We start from the raw sequence: 25184 nt of genomic DNA on the forward strand, positions 1-25184 counted from the left end.
GGAGAGAAATTAGAAAATTCTGTTAAATACTTCATGTAACACAGCGTAACTGGATATTTAACAAGGCTGAATAGCATTAATTTTTAAATGCGTAAAAAGAACAGCTATCAAAAATATGCAGCCTGTTTCTAGATCTTACCATTACAATGTCGTAACAGCATGATGACCACAATGATAGATATCATCAAGGCTACTGAAGACACCTTTCCAGTAATAAAACAGTTTTATATCCCTTTATTTTTATTGTAATCTAAATATAGTAGCTATGTAATGTTTGGAAAAAGACATTGGAAACAAACATGAAGGAGATTATTAACCATGCAGTATTGTATATACAACATAGCATGCCTTTTGCTCGAGAAGCATTTGATACTATTCAAAGCTGCAAGTTAACAGGATAATGCTACAAAGGTGCTTCTATCCCATGCACATCCCCAAAATTTGAAAACAGAGGCAAATTCAGTACAGCTACATTCACCCACATTCCACATGCAGAGGCCCCTGACCAGTATTTCACACTGTAGGCCTGGAACTTAAATGTGGTGTCAGACCAAAGCCAGTACCTCTGCACAGTACCCAGCTGTGTCTACCCAGGCTGGTGTTTGCACAGCGGTCTTTGCAGTGTTCTGTGTGCATGACACAGCGATGTCCTTTGTGTCAAAAAAACCAACCACTTGGACCGAGCACACTATTGCTTATCTTGATGTCTTGTATACACACAAACAAGTATTGTGGCCAAATGCTTGCTTCATTAAACATCATTAATGCATACAAAAATTAAATACACTCATGCAACCAAGCATCTGCATGAGCCAATAGCAGACAGTTGCACACACTTTCTAGGAAAGACTTATTTTAAAAAGTAGACTATTAAATTGTTTTGCCTTGCATGACATAAGCACAACTCATAATCCCAGAAAGTACAGGGACAATTTTTTACCCAGGAGTGTGCAAATACGTACTTGGAAAAAAAAAACATCAATCATGACTGTCCGAATAAAACAAAGAACATCAGCACACAGTAACTGGGACAGGTGAACTAAGGAAAGATTTTAAAGAGGAAAGAAAGGGCTGTTTGCAAACCTGGAAAATCTGTCAGTCTGAAGATGTTGCAGCAATCGTGAAGTGTGAAAACGAACAGGAGGAGCAAGAGGTGGGGAGGGACACAGTGCAAGAGGAACACTTGTTGCTCAGGCTGCTGCAGCAGCCATCAGGTGTACTAAGCCATGGGGGTTTGGGAGAGAGACTGAAGCAGACTGCTAATCACAACCTGGTTTAAAATAAAAACAACAAAGAAAACCAAACCCAAAAAAGGGTGAAGTCCACTGAAAGACTAATTATCACCTAGGGAAAACTTGTATTCTCCCAGCAGCTGAAAGACTGCATATCCATGTTGTCTGCCTCTTAACATTCAGATAAGGCATTCAGCGGTACATGGCTAAATGTCTGAATCGAACACACACTATCAGTCACTGCTGGAGCCTGAGCTCATGCTTAAAGAGCAGATGAAGTAATTAGCCAGTCAGAAAACAAGACAAATGAAGAACAGCAGATGATTGCCAGTAGACAAGTGCATGACGTATGTCACTCGCCACACAAAGAGAGGAGCCAGAGTCCACAAAAATCACTGAATTCAGTTGTTGGATGACCTCACCCTACTTGCTTAAACCAACCTTACTACACGCAATACTGCTTCAGTAAAAAGAACCCAAATGACTGTCTAACTCTTAATAAAATTGTATGACTGTATAAACGGTGGTACTGCTATGTTGCAGTGATTGTCACTGGACAAGTCAATCACAGTCATTAAACTCATAGTACTCTGCAGCAATAAATTTGTCAGGGTTGCATTTTCGGAAATGAAACATAGGAAAATCCAAGGAGTATTCCCCTCCTCATCTTTAAACTAAAACATCTTAGATCCAAGAAGCAGTTTTCAATGCAAGAAATCAAGTATCATGTAGAACTAAGAAAAATATAGCGAAGTGTTCTGTATTTAAGCAGAGATAATTAGTAAGAGGTAACTGAAAATATATAAAACATTCAGTTAACTTCCTTTAGTATCATATTGCCACATTCTTTTATGCTTATTTTGTGCTTCTCCACTGACAAGATATAGAAGTCTGCTTACTGAATTGTCTTTCAGCTGGAAACCTTCTCCATTGGGCAGCGATGACCTCCGTTTTGTTGAGTTCTTGTTTGGTGTAGAGTTAGTACCTCCAGCTTTCTTCTTGACAAAGAGGACTTCACAGCTGGCTTGATCTTCATTGTGTGTGCTCTTCCCTGCATTTATTACCCTAAGGGGGAAAAAAAAAATAAAAAGAAAAAAGAGAAAAAAGGGACATGTCCAAGTTAGTGAAGCACAGAAGCCTCCATCTGTATCTCATATGTAACTCAAGATGTATGGAACCATAGTCCAGGAGTATTGCAAATACCAATTGAATTAAAATACCTGACTTTTACAAACGTACATATGCATGCACATACATAAAAATGCACAGGCATACTTGTTTGTTTCCCATACACCTACACATGGAATAAAAAGCATTTTTCACAGAACTCTGTGAATAAGAACCAATGCCATCATGAGCACATTTTACCTTTAGGCATACCATACGTTTCTTTAAAGGGATTACTTGATGGTCAAGACTGATAACACTTATGCCTCCTGGTTGAAACATGAGACCCTCAGTTGCTGCTCTTCTACCTGCTGGCCGTTATGGTGAATAATGAATCTGTTGGCTAAGGGTGTTCATTCTATCAAGTTCCAAGTCTTTCACAAAGAAAATACCTGCTATAAATCTAGAAAGCTGCTACTGCTAAAGGCACAGAAAAATATGCAACTGCTACTAGTCTGTTTAAAAAGCACATTATAAGTGCTGTGACAGAAATACAAAGGAAAGGCTTTGCCTTATATTCCAACATGCAAAGTCACGCTTGCTTATACCACAGCAACACAGAGATGCATACTGAATACATCCCTCTAGTACTGCACAGAAACATACACTGCATACTCCATACACCCACCTCCAAAAAAACCTCACCAACAACCAAAAACCCTCCAACCTTCACACCTCTGTCCCACCTGTGGCATAGCGAGCAGAAGATTCGCAACAAGAGCTGCAGGCATGCAGAAACCAGCACTATGAGCTCCATACAAGCTTCAGACAACCAAGGGTATCCTGAAACTTGCACAACTGCTCATCTTCCTTCCATTAATGAAGAAGCTGAAATCACAGCTATTCCACCACTACCATTTTAAAACCTAATCAGAAGTCTGCATTATCCAAGATACTGTGGTTGCTATTGTCCATCTCAGAACAGCCAAGTTCAAACATGTTTTCCATTTTCTAAATGAGAACCTTGTCAAATCGACTAATTTTGCATCAGCTGATATCACATTCAGTAAGACTTTGACAGTCCTGGGCTCACACGGGGAAAACCTGTGCAAGCTGGGACGTCTTGTTCCAACCCAGCAAAGACATTGCCACTGATGCAAGCACATCTTCCTCCACAAACACTATCCAGCCACTCCTCTTTACTATGAGGTCTGAGTCACCTAACAAGTTGACCACTAGTCAGAGACAGTGTTTCCACTATTGGACAAACACAAAGTTTCACATCAGGCACACTATGGTTTTAAAAACAACTGCTGCCTCCCCCAAAAGTAAAACATCTTGAAGACACATCATAATCCTTATGGCAAGTTCAAGACATATCTGACTTCTTGATCTCTCATGTTTTCAAAAGCATAAAATTTTACATAACAGGAAAACACTTGCTAAAGGTTGTTGAAACAAAAAGCAAACAAAACCCAAAGGCAGGCCTGCAGGGGACACTGCCCCAGCTTGCCTGCTCTTGCTGAAACACCAGTTCTGTATCAGCCTTACTTAAAGGTAATATATTCTTTTGATTTTCGAGGAGCAACATGATACTGTGACATGCAAATGAGTATTCTTGCCTCTGATTAGAAAAAAACAGTCTTCTTTTAGGAAAACGTGCATCCACTGCAATTAACTTCTTACAGAAACAAAAAAGTTTCCTTACAGTGCCAAATGTCTCACACTGCAGTCTGACATCTGTATGCACAATACCACCAATTGTTTACAAGTATTTCTTGTAAATAAACATCAACTGTGGATAAAATTACTTTGTAAAACACACAGAGAGCAGAGATGAACAAGCATCTAGTTGCAAGGCACCTGTGAGCAGTTTAACCACTCACCCCCTGTAGTGCCTAACCTTTGAGCAACTGGAGATCAAATACTGAGATGCAATAAGGTTCCAGTCTGAAAACACAGCATTTTCTTGACGCTAGGAAAAATGGACACATATTCAGAAACAGGGAAATGGAGGGGGGGGGGAGTACAAACACTAAAGCATTTAAATCACCTGGCCAACACCCCTTCAGTTTTTAAAGCTACCAGAATGATTAAAATACTGCAGCAGTACAGAAAGTGTAGTTTTGTCATATTAGGAGCTAATCAATAGTTGGTTTAGCTGATAAGTCTCCCCACTGATGCTGCTGTTTGCAAAGCCATTAAAAAAAAATGTGGAAGAGTGTCACAAAAGTGACTCCTTACAAAAATCGCTGCCTTCTTACCATTTATTATTCCTTATGAAAATCACTGAAGTATCAGAGCTGCTCTGGTTTCTGAGCTTAGTGATGGACTTCAGGACTTATATGGTAGGAGATGTCCTGACGTTTAACAGCGTGTTAAGTTATGCACAATATGGTATCATTTTATAAAGCTCTTGCCAAGAAAATTTGTCAAGGCACTGAATACATTATAAAGGCTACGAGAACAAAGTGACCTAACAGACTGGCTTGGCAGTCAGCTGCTGTGAAATGCCTGGAGTTGAACCTGTGTACCAAGCATCTTGCTAGAAGAGGATACGGGCAAAAGGAACCCGACAAGACTGAATAATGAGGTGACACAGCAGCTGGGGTGTCAGTGTATTGAGGTGGGGGGACTGGGGCTGTGAACAATGTTTCCTCCCAGAATTTCACTTTGTCTCCCAAAATTCCAGTTTTCATCTCTCCAGCAGAGGGTTAAGTTTATTCTGGAAATCCTTGTGAAAATTTGAACTAATCATAATGTCGCAACAGTGCTTATGGGTGCTACCAGGTAATGCAGGGTCTAGATGCCAAAAGCTGCCCCGCTCCTGACATAGGCACTCTTCCACTCTCACACTGCATCTCATAGGCTTTGGTAAAGGGCTGCAGTGAAACCCTGTGATTTTTCATTTCAGGGCTTGAGCTATGTGTTGGTGCCTGATGTATAGCACTGAAACCGAGTAGAAGGTGTTACCAGTTTCTAACATTTCTCTGTCTTCGCTGCCTTTTGAAATCCCTTTTCTTTCCGCAGCTTCTTAAATCCCTCCTCGAGGCAATTCAGCCAGCTTTCCAATGCCGATTTTACTGTTGTCTTTCCTCCTTGCTCTCCCAGGCTGTAACTTGTCAGGACAAAAACCACATCTAAGCTGCTTATACAAATAACAAAGCAGAACTAACAAGATACTCATATCTCCAAGAGGTAACTCTTAATTAGACCTCTGAAAAATTTTATGGAAAATCTACCATCCCTCTCCTTCCACAGAGGAAATGTGCCTCAACTTCCTAATATTTTCAGTTCCCCTTCATATCTTTTTGCATTGGCCTTGAAATTTAAGTTATCCTCTAGTGAAATGAAGAAAATGAGATAAAGAACTACCTTCCCACGCATCATTAAAAAACCCCTACCCCACCAAAAAAATCCCTCCAATCATACAGTTGTCCTCACTTCCATTTTATCAAGGATGCAATAATAATAAAATGCAGAAAAAGATTAATTAAAAAAAATTATGCCTGTATCATTCTCTAGCTTTTAGTCAGAGACATGTTTTCAAGGGAATTCTTGCTTTGGTCTTCTCTCCCCATAATTCCTCAAGGAACTGTTTGATTAGATCTCTTCATGATCAACTCCATTCCATCCCTCCCTCCTCTCCCCCATTACCTATTTATCTCCTATTCAATCTTTTACAAAGTTCAATCCAAATAACCTATCTAATTTGGATGAAGCTCCTCCTTTTATAGAATTAGCTTATTGGGTCACCTGCTCAGTAATAAATAAATAATCTTAAGGTTTAGTTCACAGTATACTAGTAAAAATATATCCTACTTTGCAAACAAGAGCTTCCTGAAGCCTGCACAGTGAAGCAGTGGCGTTTGGTCACACCTGAAGAGGTACTTGCATCAACCTTAATGGACACTTCAGTACTTCACAAGATGAATCTCAAACATGTCCTCAGCTAAAAGGAAACCCTACACATAAGAGCCTGCTAGTTTGTTTGGCTCACAATTAGCATTCTGTTGGTATCACACGAGACCCCAAATCCCATCCGACTGAACGGAAATGTAGGTCACACTGTGCTTCTATTCTTCATTCAACTAGCAGAGCTCAGAAACTCTCATGCCAAGGTCACTGATTACAAAATCCTAAGTTTATCTTAAAAGAACCCAAACAGGCCAGTTGAAGAAATCCAAAACAAGTTTTGATAATAGTTTCCCTGAGAAAAAAACACAAACACAACACAAACCAAAACCAAAGAAACCCACAAAACCAAAAAAAACCACTTCAAGTCTTCCGCAGCACTTCTATGCAGCCCTCTATTATTCACATCAATATCAGTACACATACTCTATGTAACATACCTAGATAAAAATAATGGGTAAAGGTAAAGAGCTCCGCAGAAATTCTGAATGATGCACGACAACAGCAGTATGCACCAAAAATGCTTTTTAAAATCTAAGGACTAGGAGAGCTACGAGCTTAGGGAGCTACACTGCAGCAGCAAAAGCACGGGAATAGGCTGCACATACACTCTAGACCTGCCTGAGCTAAGAAATAAAACCTGTAAGCAGGGACGCTTACCTTCCCACTCAGTTTAGTTCAGCTGTGGGCTAAGTGACAATCACCTGCAATCACAGGACACCCCAAATCCTATCTGCTCCTCCTCCAGCAAGGCAAAGTGCCTCTCCACAGCAGTAGAGAGCATTCCCAGTTTCACCTCCTCTGTAAGACCCGTTGCGAGGGTCAAGACATCCTACACAAGCACTTCCAGAGCAAAGGTCTGACTGGCTTGCGCTTGTACCATGCAAGGTTAAGGCTGAGGCTGTGTGTATTGTCTGTGCAGCCCACAGGGTCTAATGCTGGAACATCAAAATACCTACAAATGTTTCTAAAAAGAAAGTGCTGCAGAGAAAAGGGGAGATGCACCAACTTGTGTTTGTGGGTGAGGAAACACCCATGCCAGGCAGGAAGCCTTCCCAGCAGGAGAGGTCAGCTGAAAGAGCACAAAACCAGCTTGCAAGGACCCAAACACTTCTGATAAAGAAACAGAAAGCAAAGCCATAACCAAAAGACCAGTTGATGGTCCCAAGTTGCTGCTTCCTTAGTGAGATCTCTTACAAAAAGATGCTATCAAATGCTTTTCTCTGTAAATGCAAAGACTCCAACTGTGCTCAAACAAAAGCTGAAGAGCCCCATGCTACAAATATATATTAAGAAAAGCCCTGCAAACAAGTTACCTGCTTCAAAATGATCCGTGCCTTTCAAAAAATAAGCTTTAAAAAAGTTTCAATCACCAAAACAGATTTTTTCTCCTAACTATGTCTTTATTATTCTTCCCCAAGGAAATTTCTAACTCTATTTAGCTAATTGGCAGACATATAATCTTAAGCGTTTACTCAACTATACAACTTCAAACACACTCCTTGTTTCTTTATTATAATTTTTCAGATTGCTAACAATATCAGAGAGTAATACCACTTATCGGGGAAGTAAACAATCCTTTTTTCTTGGAAATACTGGCTGTAGTCAATAATCACAAGAATTAAGCAATGATAACCAAGGGCTGTTGTTTAGGTGCTTCATTTATCCACTCTGTGTGAAAGTGAGTTTCTGCTAATTTTGGCATATACAAGTTTCTGAAATAAATACATTAATGACCTGCCTGCCGTTCACAAAGTGAAAAGAGGATTTCAGCAAAATGTCACACACACACACACACTCCCACAAAAAACCCAACAAAAATACCTCCAACGCAGCTGCCTTACATACTTGGAGGAAAATATAGCCTAGAACAGAAACTTAAAGCAGAGTCTATGAGCTGAGGTGAAAGAGCACTGCTTGCAGGATGTCCTGCAAGATGTCTTTACTTGGGGAAACTGGTCTCATTTGATCCACAAAAACTTCAATTTGTTAACCCCAAGCAAACACAAAAGCTTTTCATCTCCTTCTTAAGGGGCAGGAAAAAAACAGTTAGAAAAAACCCCAGATATATCCACAGCCAGTAAGTTGATATTGCAATTCTCGATTTAAGGCTGGGGATTCAGAGTAGCAGTGGGCACCTGCAGTTGCTGACACCGAATACATAAGTTTGTCAGGCAGCACAGAGCCCTTCTCTGCCCAGCTCAGCCCGGCAGGCTCCAGCCACTCACAGGAGCCGCAGCCAGCCTCAATCCTCATTCCAGCTGTGGTACACATATGCTACCCCACAACAGGAAGTATGACACCGGTTTGCATCCAACCCCACCAATAGCGCAGAAGTAACCCAGATGAATTAATACCATACCTGTAAGAAACAGGCAATATGTTCCTACAGTTTTGCTTTATTATTTCAACAGTCTTAGAATAACAGTTAAAAATACCATAGAAAACCTTTTCATACACATATTGCTGGCTTTTCTTCCATCCTCATCCTTCCCCCTGCCCCCCCTTAATGGATTAGCACGGGAATGGATACCACTGCATTTTTTCTGTGACATCTGATTTACAGTCAGTTTTCCAGGTAGGTGGCTGTTTCCCCTCCTTCACCCACACAAGATTTATTTCTGCACTGGGAATCGACTTGAAAGAGATTTCCTCCTAGCTGTTCACCTCCTCCTGCAGATGAAAGGCAGCTTTTCAAGCAGCCTAAACAGTTTCATTCATTCCTTACTGTAACTGTCGTATCACTCATATCAAAACCAAAACATCCGCTAGTATTGTCCACTGCAGGCAGAAACTGAAACCATCCCTGAATCAGTTCTCTAAATCCCTGAGGGCTGAATAAAACTTTCATTTTACTAACCAAGGAAGAAGTGAATGTTTAGCAACAAAGATGAGTCTTACAATGATCCAGTATATAAATACAGTTTCTCCTGCCAGCAATCACACGGGTATACTGGGCCCAAGCTCACTTCAGGACCTAGTCAGAAGCTACTACACCTGCCAAGCTGACAAGGACTAAATATGGGATTAAAATAGGCAAGCCCCAAAAGTGGAATACCATTTATGCTGGAAATTTAAAATAAATTTTAAAAAATCAAAAATAACGCAAGAAAAAGTTTTTAAAATTCCTGTCACAAGTTCAGTGTAAAAGAACGTAAACTGGTTGACATAGCTTGTCTTTGGACTGAAGTCAATGCCATCTTGGCAAGGAAATCCATTCTGATGTTATTTGCACAGACTTCCCAAAATGCTATCACGTGGCACATCATCCGGCCACACTTTCTAAAAAAGATGAAATACTAAGCGACTACAAGGAACAAGACGGCTGTGAGTCACAGTAACGGAGCAAGTTTGTGATCACTGCACAGGGATGAGCAGCTCTTTTTGATAATTAGGATGCAGGTATTTTATGAGAAAAGCAATGGACAATGAGCCCTGAGCAGATGCTGATCCAGACTGGTGGGACACAAATATGGTTAAGCATGATGTCACTTCAGGGCTGAGCAATCTCAGCCACAGCTGGCAAAACCTATTGCCAAATTCTCCTTCCTAACTCCTTCCATATTAGCTATCCGCATGGGGCGGGAAGAGGTAGCAAAAGCAAAGATGAACTTGACACTATGAGAGAACCACCATTTCCTTCCTACAAAGGACAGTGAAGTTGCAGAAAGCACCAGGTCAGATCACTCATCATCCTATGTAAAGCAACTTTATCTGGCCATCTGTTCAAAGCTTGCAGAACAAACTAAGAGACCCAGAAGATAATGAGGACAAACAACTTTTGTGTTGACCACTGTCCTTCTAGTCTAATTTCCACTAACACACTGTCTTACACCTTTTTCTTCTCCTTAATAGGTAAATTTTCAAATCCTGCTAATCTGGGGAAAATCGGACTGAACTTACTTCCATGGTATACAAGGAGGAAGTTGCCTTGAAAGTTCTTCACATGATGCTTTTTTTATATGAATAGGACATACTCAGTCTGGTGAGGTCAGCCTTCAGATTAGTATATTTGCATATATACTCATTGCATATACAAAGTTAAGATTTTTATACATCACTTTACACATTAGGACTAACGACTCTTGAAACTGAGGCAGTTGGTTCAATCTTAAGAAAACCCAAACACATACATTATGCACATCATGGTAGTGTTTTTTTTCTTTATTTTGTTCCCAGCCATTTTATCACGCATGGGACTTCGCTGCCTTAGCCTTCAAGGCTCCTGAAAGCTCATTAATGAGCAACACTTGGCTTTTGACTGGGTTTGAGCAGTTTTTAGATGAGAAACATCCTTGGATCTACCCTTGAGCTCACATTTGACAGGAATCCAAGTTCTGCCATTCTTTTCCCTCTAATGAAGGGGGAAAACAGTTACTTCCACACGTGTTCCCATGAGCTGTACAACTCCTTGTGCATGTGAGGCTGAAGATAGTCTTGACCATGAGCATCCCACATAAAGAGGACACAGTAATGAACCAAGTCAATAGAAGAAAGAATGGTGGCATGAGGTCCAGTTGTCCCCACACAGGTATGTGACAGAAATACACTAATCACACTAGTTAAAATGATGAAAGGCAGCAGCCTGACCCAATCTCTACAGCAAGAGGCATCTGGGCATCAGAAATTTTCACTTTGCTTACAAGCTCAAGACTATTATTACTACTATACCAACTACTACTATTATACAACCAACCAAAGGCTCAATTTGAAGTATTTTAGTTTTATTGTAGACTCAAGCATGTTTGTGCATGGCAAGGATGCACAAAGAAAATGCCACTTCCCTCCCTCAATTTCCTTCCCAAAGTTCTACTTTTGAAATCACAACCAAAATAAATCCTTTCTTAAGAACAATGCTAACTACATGCAAATAAAAGCTATCCTTATGCTTACAATGAAGCAAGTTACATGTTTAAAGCACTTCAGTAAATCCCACACTATTAGACCATGATGCTGTAGGCTGCAGTCTCAGCTCTCTCAGGGTTAAGAGAAATCAAGATAAATGGCTTATGCAAAACCGGTTCAAGCTTTAAAAAAATTATCTCTCACATTTAGCACATGTGAAAGTTAACTGCAAGAGTTCTGTGGTGATGGTACTAATCCCTTTTATACAGCTGTCAACTTAAATCAGCCCCAAGCTAATCTTTGCAAGTGTGACACAGACTGTACACGTTTTCACAGCTAAGCACTAATGCCTTTTTCACAATATCCCTCTACTGCAGCAGGTATTGTGAAGCCCCTATAACCTGAAGGAAGTAAATCTGCTAATTTATTCTTAAAAAGTCATTATAGCAAACTGTATACGTATGAAAGCACACATATGCAAGGCAAGGAAAAAAGAAATTACATACAGCTTTATTACCAGGAATCCACAAGTAGAAAATTAATTCAAAGCCACTCATATGTTGGTAATTTTTAAGAACAGCTTAAAGAAAAACCGCACCCTGCTGCTGGAGTGTTATATCTATCACTTTTCCTCTGGGAGAACATTAAATGGCAGATCTGTAGGAAAGGGCCACATGCAAAAAACACCACAAAGACTCTTTCCCATAGAAACATGCCTCAAACCCCAGTCTTTTACTTCTATAATTAAAGTTACTTTCCTAGACCCCATCTTTGAAGCTGTTAAAATATAAACTAAATGCAAGCCAATGAAATGTCAGTAATTCTAAGCCTGAAAAAAGAAAGTTGCTGAAAAATGGCAGCTACTTTAATCTTTATAGATCCTGATCCATCAAAACATTTTAGTAGTGTTCATTCATTCTGCTTGGGAGTAACAGCCAACTCCAAAATTAGCTTTCTCAAATTTAAGATATAAAAAAGTCACAGTATTTAATGCAAAACAGGATTAAGAAAATATTGTAGTAGTTCTACATAGATTTTATATACATATACACCCCTGTACAAAAAACTATGGTATTTCTCAGGCAAGCTATTCAAAGTTCTGTTAAATGTTGTGTCATAGAAAACATCTGTTTTTCATGTAATATAGGTTAAAGTGCTTAATATCTTTGCTTAGTTGTTCAGGCATCACAGATGCAAAAATGTCAAGTGCAGTGATAACTTGGAGACAAAGTAAACGTAGGGACCCTGGTAAAATCAGTACCGGTAAGAAGAAGAATCACAGCCAAATGCAGAATTTCTACCCAAGAACAGGCACACAGCAGTGAGCAAATTAGTGTGTGTTCATGCGTGTGCACAGGGCTGGGAGACAAGGGTGTCCTTTCCAGTCCCATCTGCTACCTTTATCCAGAGGGAAGCTACTCAAGCTAAGGGGACAGGACACTACCTATTACATGGTATGTCACAACATATCTTAGGGGTGTGCTGCAACCAGTCCTGCTGCACCTCAGGTGGCACGGACCTGAGCACTGAGTAGGCACTGCGCCTGAACCTCAGGGCAAACTGTCCCCACAGGCTCCTGCCGCTGAAGGCATGTGCCCCCAACCCAACAGCAGGGGCAGCACAGCGAGGTTAAGGAGCAGTTCTTCAAGATGCAATACCAGACAATCACAGAATGGTTGAGCTTAGAAGGGACCTCTGGAGGTCATCTGGTCCAACTCCCCCACTCAAGCAGGGTCACCTACAGATGGTTGTCCAGGACCACGTCCATACTGGAATGCAGAGGCAGCAAAGCAACAGAGACTTGCCTTACCTGGTGCGTGCATGGGATCTGGCACTGACCAGGAGCTGCTCACTTCCACCCTGTGAAGCCTGAAACACAGAATGGCTCCAAGCTAGAACCCAGCTCTGGTTGGAATGGGAGAGGGAGCAGCCGCACAGCTACTACCAGATCATGCTTCCCTAGCACTTTTCTTTCTTTTACTTGTGCTGCAAATCTCCCTCCATTATGAATCTTACCCCTTCTGAAGTCAATTGCAAAACCACCACTGGCTCCTAGGAAACTTCAATCCCAGTCTTCACTTGCAAACATATCCAGGTGCATCGGAAAACCTACAGACTGACAAATACTTAGCACAAACATGGTAAGCAGGGCCAACATCAAATATTTTAAGAGCAGCTATAACTGAGGAGAATCAATTGTGTCCAAAGAGGCCCGCAGGAGATGGGAGTAGCCCAGCCCAAAACAGACCTAAGCAGCACTGACGGGATGAATCCTGCAGGGCATGATCAAAGGCACCCGCAATCCCAGAGAGGTCTCAACAAGAACAAAGTCAACACCAGAACCAATTGACTGCTGTGAACTTGTACATGACCCTCCCCATTCCTCTCAGACCACTGGGAAATTAAAATTGTGTCAAAATACATATCAGGAAATAATAAAGTATTAGTGTGTCCCTGCACCCTGCTATATCAAGGAACAACTTGTTTTCAGAAATTATAATTACAGTTGCACAAATGCAAAATATGCACTAAGGCAGTGACTGAAACTGGAAGTTTGAATTTATTAACCCCTTGAAAAGACTGTAAATAAACATTTAACAGAGCTTATGCAGACTGAAAAGAAAAGCCTGCAGAATCCAACAGTTGAACAATTAAGAAATTTAGCAAGACAGCCAACTTCTCAGGCAAGGATAAAAGGTGAACTTTCAGAAGTATCCCCCCTCTTGGCTCTCCCAATGTCGGCAACCTCCACTTTCATGTGCCAGTGTGCTATTCCACAAGGACACATGTGCAGTGGAGTTGTTATTTTTTTGAAACCCGAATCAACCTATTGCCACAGCAAGACTGAAGAGACAATATGGAAGCAAAAATAGCATATGATAGAGAGGAGAGGTCCTGCCTAAAGTAACGTTTCTGAGAAGAAAAAAAAAAAAGTTATGAAGTTGTATGTTACAAATCCAGGAAGCCAGCAATGAAAAAGACATGGCGCACTACAGTTTAGTGCTATGTAACTGCAGACATCAAATACTGATCTGTCTTGGAAAAATCCACTCAGGTTTGCCTTCAGCTTTGAGAATTCAGTCCCAGAGCACCTTCACCATGGCACTTGCAGTGGCTCTCATCAAGCAGCCAAGTACTTTTAATCATCTTAGGAGTCTGCATGCATCTACAGTCACCTACATGTGACTGCTGCTACAAGTATGGTCCCAACAGGTGAGATCTAGTCAGATGTCTACAGGGTGGACTGCTAAGTCAGAAGTAATCACCCAGACTTTATCAGCAAAGAGAAAGAGGCCATTTGGGGGCATGATTCATCTGACCTATTTTAGTTGTTTGTATTAGCATGAAATGTCTGTTCCCCTTGGTGGACAATAAAACTCAGCCTAGACACTTACACAGCAGGTTGTCAGCATGTAGTCAGATGATTCTGCCCTTAGGTGCCAGCTTAGGGCAGTAGAAGGAGCAAAAACCCAACCAACCAAAAAAAAACCCAAAACAAAAAACAATCCACCAACAAAACTGCCCACCAACTTCTCCTTCAATGTTTGTTTTTTTTTTCCTATCTGAAATGCATTTTTCTCAAAATGCATCTTTGGTATAGAAGTTCCTTGGTATGACTATTAATGCCACCCAGTGCAGAGAACAAAGGTTGGCGGGGGAGTAGAAGAAATAGAATTAAACGCAGAAAAAGTTATTTTAAAAATAAAGACCAAGGACAGATTACCAGGTGCCTGAAATTTGGCATTATAGCTCCTGATGTGACAAGCCAGTTTAGCATGGTGCAGCAATTTAAATGCATCTAAAACAGCTGGTGGGATTCTCAGACACAAAAGGAGATAATTGTCAACCTTATTCACAGCAATTAAATCTGTATAGGCTAAAATAGGATCTATTGTTCCCAGAAAATACTGGGATTGGAGCCAGAAGTAACTTCAGTGGAGCAGAAAGTTGGCATTTTGGAACTGGGCTGAAAACTGTGTAATTCTCTAGCATAATGGAAAAAAACCCAACCCACAACCAGAGACTGAAGACAAGTTCACAGATTTTTATGGGAAAAAAAAAAATCATCCTCTTCCAAAAGTACCAGGGAGACGTCAAAAATTAGTATTGAAACAGATGTCAACATAGACTTATCTCAGTGTGTACTCCGCACAAATGGAAGTGTATCCAGTAGTTTCTCCTGCTGACTGAAAAGAAGAAATCTAGAGATTACTACTGCTATATTTAGACATTTGCGCACTACCCAGATATGTTCCCTTGGAATCATCTGAGCACATGATATGTAGACAGGCACAAGAAAGCTGGGCAACTGTTATTAAGAGGCTAACACTGCCACTAGAGAAACAATCATTAATCATTCTCAATTCAAAATGATCAACAAGTGGCTGCAAGGGATTTGCAAATCATTTGCCAAGGATAAAATACCTCCAGAGCAGCATCAAGAGATGGCTGTGAGACTGGGAAAAGCTACAAAGAGGTGGCACCATGATCTTCAAAGCAGTGCACTGGCCGTCCTGCATTCATCAACATATCCCAAGAGGACCACTGCTCATGCTAGCTGAGGTGGGGGCAGTAAAGGCAGCACTCGAGAGATTTGTTTTCAAGATGCTGGGGGGGGGAGGGTGGGGTTAATGTGGAATAAAATCCCTCTAACCCATCCAAGAACATGCCCCTCTCCTGACTGAAAACCTGCAAAACCCAGACCAAGGATGGGCCTGGATGCAGGGCTGCGACCAAAAGTCTTCTGCTTAGTAGGTCTGCATATAGCTTCCATCTTCTCCTTTACAGAAAGTTAATATTAAAAAATTATCTTTTTTAAAGTTAAATCTGGAGTTTAAATAATAAAAATCTGTTTAGGACTCTGACAGAATGGTCTGATAGAAGAAATGCAAACTTCCCCTAACTGCAGGCTGGAAGGTGTACCAATGCTCCCTTGCCAACATTTACATCCATCCCTATGACTAAACCACGCTGCAAAAGGCTTCAAAGGCAGCTGTCAACACATTTGGTCCCATCCTCCACCTCAAAGTTTTGCTCTTTTTGTGCATCAGCTCCATCATTCCAGCTTTTTGCTCATTCATCCACCAGAAAACACCATCACTCTCCAAAATATCATTTTTTTTTTTGTCAGATCCACTTCCTGATGGTTACACAAGTTCAGTCAGCCCAGCAGAACACTGGAGACCTCAAGCCCAGTGAAGTGGAAGCACGACAGCTTCCCCAGCCAGACAGCAAACTCTGCACTTGCTCCACTGTGCAAGTCTGCTCCTGGGTTACACCCCTATATTACATGCAGCTGGCCCTTCTCCAGCCCAGGATCCAAGAAGCATGAGCTACTCTCTCAGTTCTCTCCCAGAACTCAGCGTCTGCATCCAAACTGCCCAGGCTGCTCCTGAGTGCCATCTGAAAAATTGCCAGATTGCACAGGCCACAGCCATGCTGGGGACACACTAAAAACTAACATGCACAAATGCAGGACAAGTACTGAAACCAACACTTGCTTCAATAGTATTTCCTATTACAAATGTTGTCCTGGCAGCCAGAACAAGACCTGCAATGAAGGGCAGTTTACTCCAACCTGCAGATGTGAGATTCCTGCATAGTGCTGTAAGGTCTCCAGTGCCAGACACAGAACAGGGATATTCGACTTTGCCTTTCCAGTTGAGAAGTTCTCAGGAACCTCACATAAACAAAGACAAATTCATTCTTCCTACACACTTTCTCTGGAAAAGAAAACCAAAACCCAACTCTTATTTCACCATATATGATCCATCTGAAATACAATTCTGCAATAAAAGATGAGTATAGATAGCTGCTGTTATGTACCACAAACACTGTAATTAAAAATCATTCATCTTCAAAAGATCTTTCTCTGAACCTTCAAACATGTTGCATTATTCATTCAAAAGGTTTGTGCTGCACTCAGGGAAAAATAAAGTTAACCATTCTTCCACAGCATACTATTCACTAATACAAAGACTGGTTTTGGTGCAGAAAAGCCTCCATAGTTTTTGAACTAGCTAACAGGGATGCTGGTAACGGTGAGTTCCAGTGACTTGAGAAGGACAGTGAACTAGCAAGTCCCAGCTCTGTGTGGAGACAACAGCACAGCATCAGCATCACAGTGTCATGGCAGTGGCAGGGTGGTGCTTGGAAAGGAACAGGTCTCACCCTTTTGGATTGCAAAGACACTGGCAGAGACGCTTGAAACACCTTTTGATCTTGGCCAGCTCCAAGCCCTGGTTGTTGCCAACCCGGTGCTGGCAGGTGTTCTCCTGGCTGCTGCTTGGCTCTGTGGCCAAGCCGCCTCCTCAGGGACATACAGTGCTAAAGTGTCCACATAATCTAAGCCTGAAGGATTCTCCAAGCCTATTAGCTAAAGCAAACCTGATAAAGCCTAACCCTGCTTCACATTCACAAGTCCCCTAGCAAGTTCTTCATGGTTCAAGCACATTCCTGCTGAGCTACATACAACTGCAATGTTATGCCAAGTCTTTTTTTCTGTTTTCCTCTTTTTTTCCTCTTCCCCCCCCTTCCTTTACACTCACTCTGTCTCAGGTTCCTCTGCTCCTGCCAGACCCCCAGTCCTCAGGATGGTATCAAACTTTCTGACCCAATTCTTTAACATTCTCTAGATGGTTCTAATCCCACCATCAAAAAAACTTGTTTCTCTTTTCTCATCTCCCTATTCCTGCACCACCCTCAAAGAGAAACTGAAGGTGGCATTTCCTACTTTCAGCCAACACAACAAAGATACTGCCACTAAAAGAAAAATTAAAATACCCAGTCATGTAGTATAACAAGCAGTAAACGCTGACTTCATAGCAAACCAATACACACATTACTCTTCAACTAATTCACAAAATTATCCTCCAGCTCTGCAAGACTGTCTAAGGCAATACAGCTGCTTAAAATGCATTATATCTTGCCTCAACATTTCTTCAAGCATTGTACAATACAGTAGAATAATATAACATCCAACAGCTTTTACCTATACATCAAACAAAAGTTGGAAGCACCTACAAAGTAAAAGAACAAAAATAAAATAATAGTTTAAGCATGAGAGACAACAGCTAAATAAAAAATTATATCTGTATATAATACTGCATATTTGTATAACCAGTAAGTTGTATTGTATCTTATACACAAATATACAGACACACACAAAGAAAAATATCTTTAAAATAACTAGTGAAGCAGCTAGAACCTTCTGTCTTTACATTGGATTTCTCACTTTTAACTGATGAGATCACGATATTAATATAATTTTCTTTCACCTTTTCCCATCAGAGTATGTGTCTTGGGAATAGGGGTAATATTTCAATTAATAAAAAGGAGATCCTTTACTCCACAGACTCAAATAGCCACAAAATGTGATTATACCACCTACTGTACAAGTTTAAATTGTATTTTCGGAACCAGTTAAATCACTATACTTCCTGTATCTCCACCTTCTTTGGAGATGTATATATACACACCCCCACCCCTCACATGTATATTTTAAACAAGGATAAACAACTTATCTGGTTAGGACATATTTTATTTACTATGCAAAGATTAAGAAATCCAATCTCTGCAGTTCTTAAGAGTGTTGAAATAAAATGCCCCACAGAATTCAGGAGTAATCAGTGTAGCAATTAGAAAAGAAGGATTTAAAACACAGAGGAGTCCTCCTCTACCACGAGGAACAACAACAACAAAAAACCAAACAGGCAAAAAATTCCCCATTCATCTGAAATACTGATTATATCAGTAAGCACAACATTCAATCTTACAAAGAAAAGATTTTAAGCAATACATTTCTGAACAGAAGAAATAAAGCCTTCTGTAAATGATGAATGGACAACGGCTGCAAGCAGGAGCAAAGGCATCTCCTACTGCATTACCTGCTGTTATACACCTCCCTCCTTTAATGCATAAATTAAAAATTGTATGGCCTCTCTGCGTCAGATCAAGGAAAGAATTGCACCCAACAGAAGCCACATGAACTGACTTCCTCCAGAGCAGTGTTACGCACTCAGGGGTGAGCAGGCTGCCCATTTGGGTCTGTGGAGAAACAAGCCTGCAGCAGACAATGGCAGTGACTGTCATTCTGCTCCCCTACCCACTGGGGGATGGCGGTGTCAAGGGGAAAGGAAGGATGCAGACCTTTGATATGACAGCCCCATGTCCTTATAACCTACTTCTACATATAAACTGGAATAATAAAAAGAAAAGTTTGTTTTTTCTTAAAATCAGTTTCATCTTCAGAACTGCCTCAGCACAGGTCTGCTGTCCCTCATGTCTTAGGACTCCGAGGCAGCATTTTGGAGTAGACACCAGGAAGCAGGTAGAGCCATTACACACGTTACTAAATAGAAGAACATTTTACAAAGGAACATTACTGTTCCGCCATAGTTCCAGGACCAGACACTTCCAAGTAACTACCAAAAGAATTGCCTACTTCCTGCTTGATGGTCTTCTAGCATGTATGATGGTTACTCCAATCTCAGTTAATCACATTTTATCACTTAAGCTTAAATAAATACAGCTCCCACTTATGCGACTCTTTCCCTTCTTGTGGAAGTTGTTTTGGCTGGCACTTCTTGCCTTTTATGAAGAAAAGAGGCTTTTCCAGGGGGTTGGATGCTGAAGTGAAATTGTCTTTTTTGGTTTTGCAAGCAGTATTTCTACCTAAGGAGCATAGCTTTTCAATTACAGAAAGATAAAAAAAAGTATTACAATTGTTTAATCCTCTTATTTCCACACACATGAAACTTTGCACAGCCTTCTGAATTTACTGTACTTTTTAGACCATAACTACCCATTGAATATAAATTGAATTTCTGCCATGAAGGCATCAATGGGAGGCCAGAGGATTAAGCAACAAGCATCCCATCTTTCCCATTTATATATACATGCAAAAACATCACTGCAATGTATTTTCTTACCTCTATGACAACAACTGTACTTCCCCACTCCTGATTTATCTCCTGCCTACCAGCACAAACTGAACTATATGGAAGAAAGGAAGCAAACAAAAAAAATGTAAATGCCTAATTAAAACTATCAAACATTCCACTTGGTAGTTGGCATCACTGTATATAAAATATTTTGCACTTCCTTCATCAGATAACAGATCTTTGGTATAGTGTGTTGTGAAGTGTAGCAACTAATATCCTCTTAGGATCTAGCTTATTTTGAACACGACCCAAACATTTAGTAGACATCTTCTCTAGAGATGGAAGTTAGTGTCCAATTAACATTTTGAATAGTCTCAGTAACTACTGCAAAGAACACTACCATGACAATTGTATCTATTAGACTTCTGTGCTTCAAGCATCTTTATCTGCCTATGACTCCACAGTGGCCTTCAACTGGGCTTTAAATATCACGGGAAAAAAAATTAAACAAGAACACTGTTACAGTTAATTCTTAATAGTACACAGAGTTTCAAAAATATCTTTGACTAAGGTAAAGACTGATGATTTTTACTCTGTATTAACACAGAAATCCATTGTTTGGACATGGGAACAATACTCCCCAAATTGTTTAATCATCTCGGGCTTCATCCTTTACTGTCTTCAAAACACAAAGAGGGTTATCTTGTGTAACAAAGGCAGTATCACTTTATTAACAGCACAAGAAGTCATGGAGACCAGGATCACGCTCAGCTTATTTGCTTTAAGAATATTCCCTGCATCACCATAAACCTGTAGGCATTTATGAGACTCAATGGATTATAACACATTCAAGTTAATATTCAGTTTGTGGGGCTGTTTTGCATAACATTTAGGTACACGCCAGAAGCTGAACACTCCAACTCAATTTATTTTGGGCATCCAAAAAACACTGAGGCTCTACTAAACTTACATACATGAAGAATTGCTCTGAAAAGTAAGGAGATCACCTTTACTTTCAATATATTTTATGATGCCTGTTTAATCAAAGAAAGTACTATGTCTGTCACCATGTGAGGAAGGACACTCCATCTTGTCAAGTGAATGGGGTTGGCATGCTTTCAAGCACTATCACTTTCATCAGAAGTTACAGGAAACAAGCAACAGCTCAGAGATACATACAGAGCTTGAGTCACCTCTGTGTTGTGCTTATTCCTCACCTTTCAGGTAGTCTGATACTCACAGCTCTTCATATCTTTAAAAGCAAGTCAAAAACTGCACAGAAGACTGACACAGCCTAACAGAACAAAAAGCTTTTCTTTCTAGCCCTGGCAGATTGCAAGAATAATGAAGTTTCCAAGCCTTTGGGAGCTAAATAAAAATAATGAAAACCCACAAACTGGCACAGGCAATTACATAAATGAACAGATGCACAAAAAGCTACATAAACAAAACCAGAAGTAAAATGTTTCCCTTCTCCAATTGTAGCTTATTTGTACCTACCTCCCAGCAATGCAGGCCTATAGTCTACAAAACATTCACTGTGCTTTGACTAAGCGCAGGTTGCAATGACACAGGCAAGACTGCTGCTCATTAGAATATGCCAATTTATTCCCAGTGTCGGAATATATTCCAACTACTTCTCACATATAAAATCAGAATGCAGCTTCATTTCTATTTATTGCTGAGAGGTGGTGGTGAACACCAGAGGACACAGCTTGCAAGCACAGCTGACACCAAGACTATCTGTCACAGTGCGCAGCTCCTGTGGGAGCTCACGTCGCAGCTCGGGGACAGTCCCCAGTCAGCTTTGCTCATGCTCCACAGATGAGCTTTACTGATAGCACACAACATCTACAGGGGTTTCCACTGGGAAGCAACGGTTCAGTTGTAACATGCACGGTAACAAAAACTTCCCTGTCAGCCAAACTGCAGCAGAACATACGCAAGTCCATTTTGCTACAGTAAAATCCAAATAGAGTACATCTCTAGATCTGCAATTTTGCATTTGACAACCTGTATCTCTTTGTACATCATATTAATCAGAAAATAATCCCTTTGTTCACATCTCTCAGACAAGACAGAATTGTAAAAACGCACATCTCTTTCAGACTAACAAACAGCCTTCCTCACCTACACAAAGGTCATTCCGCCTAGGTGAAGAGACAGAAAAGTATGCCCCTATTCTAAATCCCACCACCCCACCTCTCCTCCCTTCCCACCCCATACAAAGCTAGCAAGGCTGCTTTACAGTACCTGAAGTTTCTCTCATATGTGGTAAGACCTCTAGACCAGCAGTTTAGCCAAACACACACTCTTTCAGGAACGTACCTTCTGATGTTGAAGGTCACCACTGGCTGCTCCTATTCCCTGAGCGTTTGTTGGTGAAGCCAAGTTGGGAGAAGAGCTTGAGGGCAACTGGAGTTTTGCTCCTCAGTGGCTTAGGCACTGACATCCTCTGGTGTTTGGCAGTATCGCCCAGCTAAGCGAGGACATGTGGGGGCCAGTGACGGGGTGCTGATGCTCAGCCCATGGCCACTTCCCAAATACCAAACATGGGGTTTGCTGCTTTCAGAACAGGGAAAATCAGTTCTACAAATCAGCATTAAAGGACAATTCTGTGACTGAAGCTGCTGAGGACTGTGGGGTAAACCCTCAACAGCCTCAAAAACATTCATGAAAAAGCCAAGAAGCGGGGGAACCAGGACGCTTCTATTTCCAATTTAGGCCTTTTTCCTACAGAATACGTAGGAACAATCTTTTGTGATTCTTTGTATACAGCTGCTTAGCCATTTACAAAACCTTCCCCTTCTCCAGACTATCACTAAAAATAATTACAAAGACAGCATCAAATATAAATGGCAGGTTCAAATAATCCCATTTTGTAGGACAGTTCATCACCTCAAAAAGGACCCCCTCTAGGCAAAGGACTAACAAAATGAACCCCCAACTCCCAAAGGGTCTCTAGTACCCAAAATGGACTTGTTTCTGCAAGAAACTGGAAGACCACCTTCAGAGTAAACCTCAAAAAGCAAGTGCTTTTCCTGGGTGCTATTCCACATCCCCAGCATGTGAACTGAGTTAACTGCTTCCCCCATCCCTCAAAACAGGGAGTTCATACCCTGCTCCCCAGAAAGGACACACGGTTGATTTACATAGTGCTTTTCCTCACCCCCTCACCCTCTTCACCTCTGGTCTTCAGCTGTAGAAAAGATTACAGCATACTTTTTCAATATCTAGCTCTATTTGCATACCCAGGACAAATTCCGAAGCAGCAGAAACCAGTATTAGCATTGTTTTTGAAACAGGAAAAGCTGGCTCCCACTCAGCGTCTCATTTGTTAGGGTATCACAGATGTTCTTAACATACATTGGCAAAGCAGGATAAGATCAGCAAAATGCATATGTATTTGCAACCAGCGCTGCACTGAAAAAGGCAACACCATTTCTTATGTCGTATCAGTCAAGCCCACAGAGGTTTACCAATCACAACCTGCAATTACACACTGCACATATCGGTTGCCTTAGGCAACTGCCTTTTTGGCCTCAGCGGAAGATATAACCCAGGTATTGAATCAGAAAACTGTAATTTTTGGTCAATAAAAGCCCATATGTCAGGCTTTTGCCCTCCCGTCAGATCCAGAAATAACTATGCTGAACCAAAGGCTCGAGGTTCAGCTTAAGCAATAAGCCCTCACAAAGCCAGTCTTGTGAACCCAACTAGTTTCCAGGGATCCTCAATCTACAGCCCGCGGACCAGATATGGCCCCCCAGGGTCCTCAATCCGGCCCCTGGTATTTACAGACCCCCCCGCCAGGGGTTGGGGGGGGAACCAAGCAGCCGCAGGTGACTGCCTGCCATTGCATCCGTGCGCCAGCCCCCTGGTTAAAAAGTTTGAGGACCCCTGAGCTAAGCAAACAGACAGCTGAGCCTCGACTGCCCTCTGCGTGTCTACCACTTTCTCCACCAGGGTTTACTGCTCCTGCTGACTCTCCACAACCCTCCTCCAGCCCTCCGCCTGCCCAACCACAGCCAGAACAATTTCTTCCAGTGACCAGTGCCAAACTGCCAGCCAACATAGCAGAGCCACAGACACTACGCTATCCTGATGACCGCCATAAAAGAGTTAATCTGGTGGATAGCACAGGCAGGCAGCTCAAAGCAGGCCATCTTAAAACTACATTAGCTAGATACGCCAGTTTTTCTGGGAGAGATGGTTGAAAGCTTTTCCCTCACTCACCGAAGCACAAAGTAGCACAATGTGACTGCAATGCCAGGCTGGGTTCAGAAAGCTGTTCCGATTCCCAACTCACTCATACGTTGGCTGTGAGGTTTTGAGAAAGTTGCTTCTACTCAGGACAGGTTTCCAATTTATAATCTTAGCAAATACAGGCAAACCCTGTATGAGTAGGCCCTAGATAAACCAGCTATGAGAAGTCTCACTCCCAGTGAGAACTCTTTAAGATCTTTAAGTGTCACATGACCAAATGCAAGTTTCCTTTCCATCACCTAGGAACTCACATTAGGATAACATAACAGCTTGCCATTTTCTTTTTGTCTGTTTGGACATTAATGTTTGTAGGTACAACAGGAAGAGGGAATTAAGGAAGTGGTTTAAAACTGTTGTTCCTCCTTGAAGTTCTGGCAGTGAAATTACAACGTCCATGTATTGTCTCAACAGCTGTTTCTCTACCGCTGCACTCAGTAACAGAAAGCACCTGTGTTGTTCTGGTAGATCTCAGGATGTGAGAAGATGAACTAACTAGGCTATTAATAATGTTAACTCAGTATCTGATTAAAGATTCCAAAAGCAGAGAGGCATGAAGAAAAAGAAACTAAAGATGATACAAAAGGGCAGTACAAGAAGGTTAGGTTCTTTTTTAATTTTGGTTTGGTTGGTTGGGTTTTCTCCAAGCTGAAACTTCAGCCTCAGGTTTATTGCACCCCTGTCCTGAACCCTATCCCATCTCCCACCTAACAGTCCACAAAAAAATGGAGCACAAGCTCATACCTCAGCTGCTCTCATTCACATCCAGCTCAGTGTAGGTGGCTTATGAAGGTAAATCTATGCCAAGGTGTTCAGTGTAAATCAAAGCAGCAAAGGCACAGGAGCTTTTTCCAGTTTGCCAGCAGTGCTTTGGTGGTTTGCTCAAGTCAGCAGCCTTGTCCCAGCTTTGCAGGCAGGTTTTACAGTTTGCACTAAGCTG

The 25184-nt window shown here is 41.3% G+C and overlaps 1 protein-coding gene across 5 annotated transcripts in view; it reads right to left on the bottom strand.

The window, feature by feature from the left end:
* PPM1H (protein phosphatase, Mg2+/Mn2+ dependent 1H) overlaps window positions 1-25184 on the bottom strand; it is a 212717-nt gene that overhangs the window by 76883 nt on the left and 110650 nt on the right. For all 5 annotated transcript variants that reach the window (XR_013928677.1, XM_080390780.1, XM_080390777.1 and 2 more), the window contains exon 3: window positions 2132-2297. Coding sequence is in view for 4 of the 5 variants with exons in the window: in XM_080390780.1 (XP_080246906.1) it covers window positions 2132-2297 (166 nt within the window). In the remaining variant the exon portion in view is untranslated. The remainder of the gene's footprint in view (window positions 1-2131; window positions 2298-25184) is intronic.

This window comes from Falco punctatus (assembly GCF_963210335.1).
Source record: "Falco punctatus genome assembly, chromosome: 6".
NCBI classification, from domain to species: Eukaryota; Metazoa; Chordata; class Aves; order Falconiformes; family Falconidae; genus Falco; species Falco punctatus.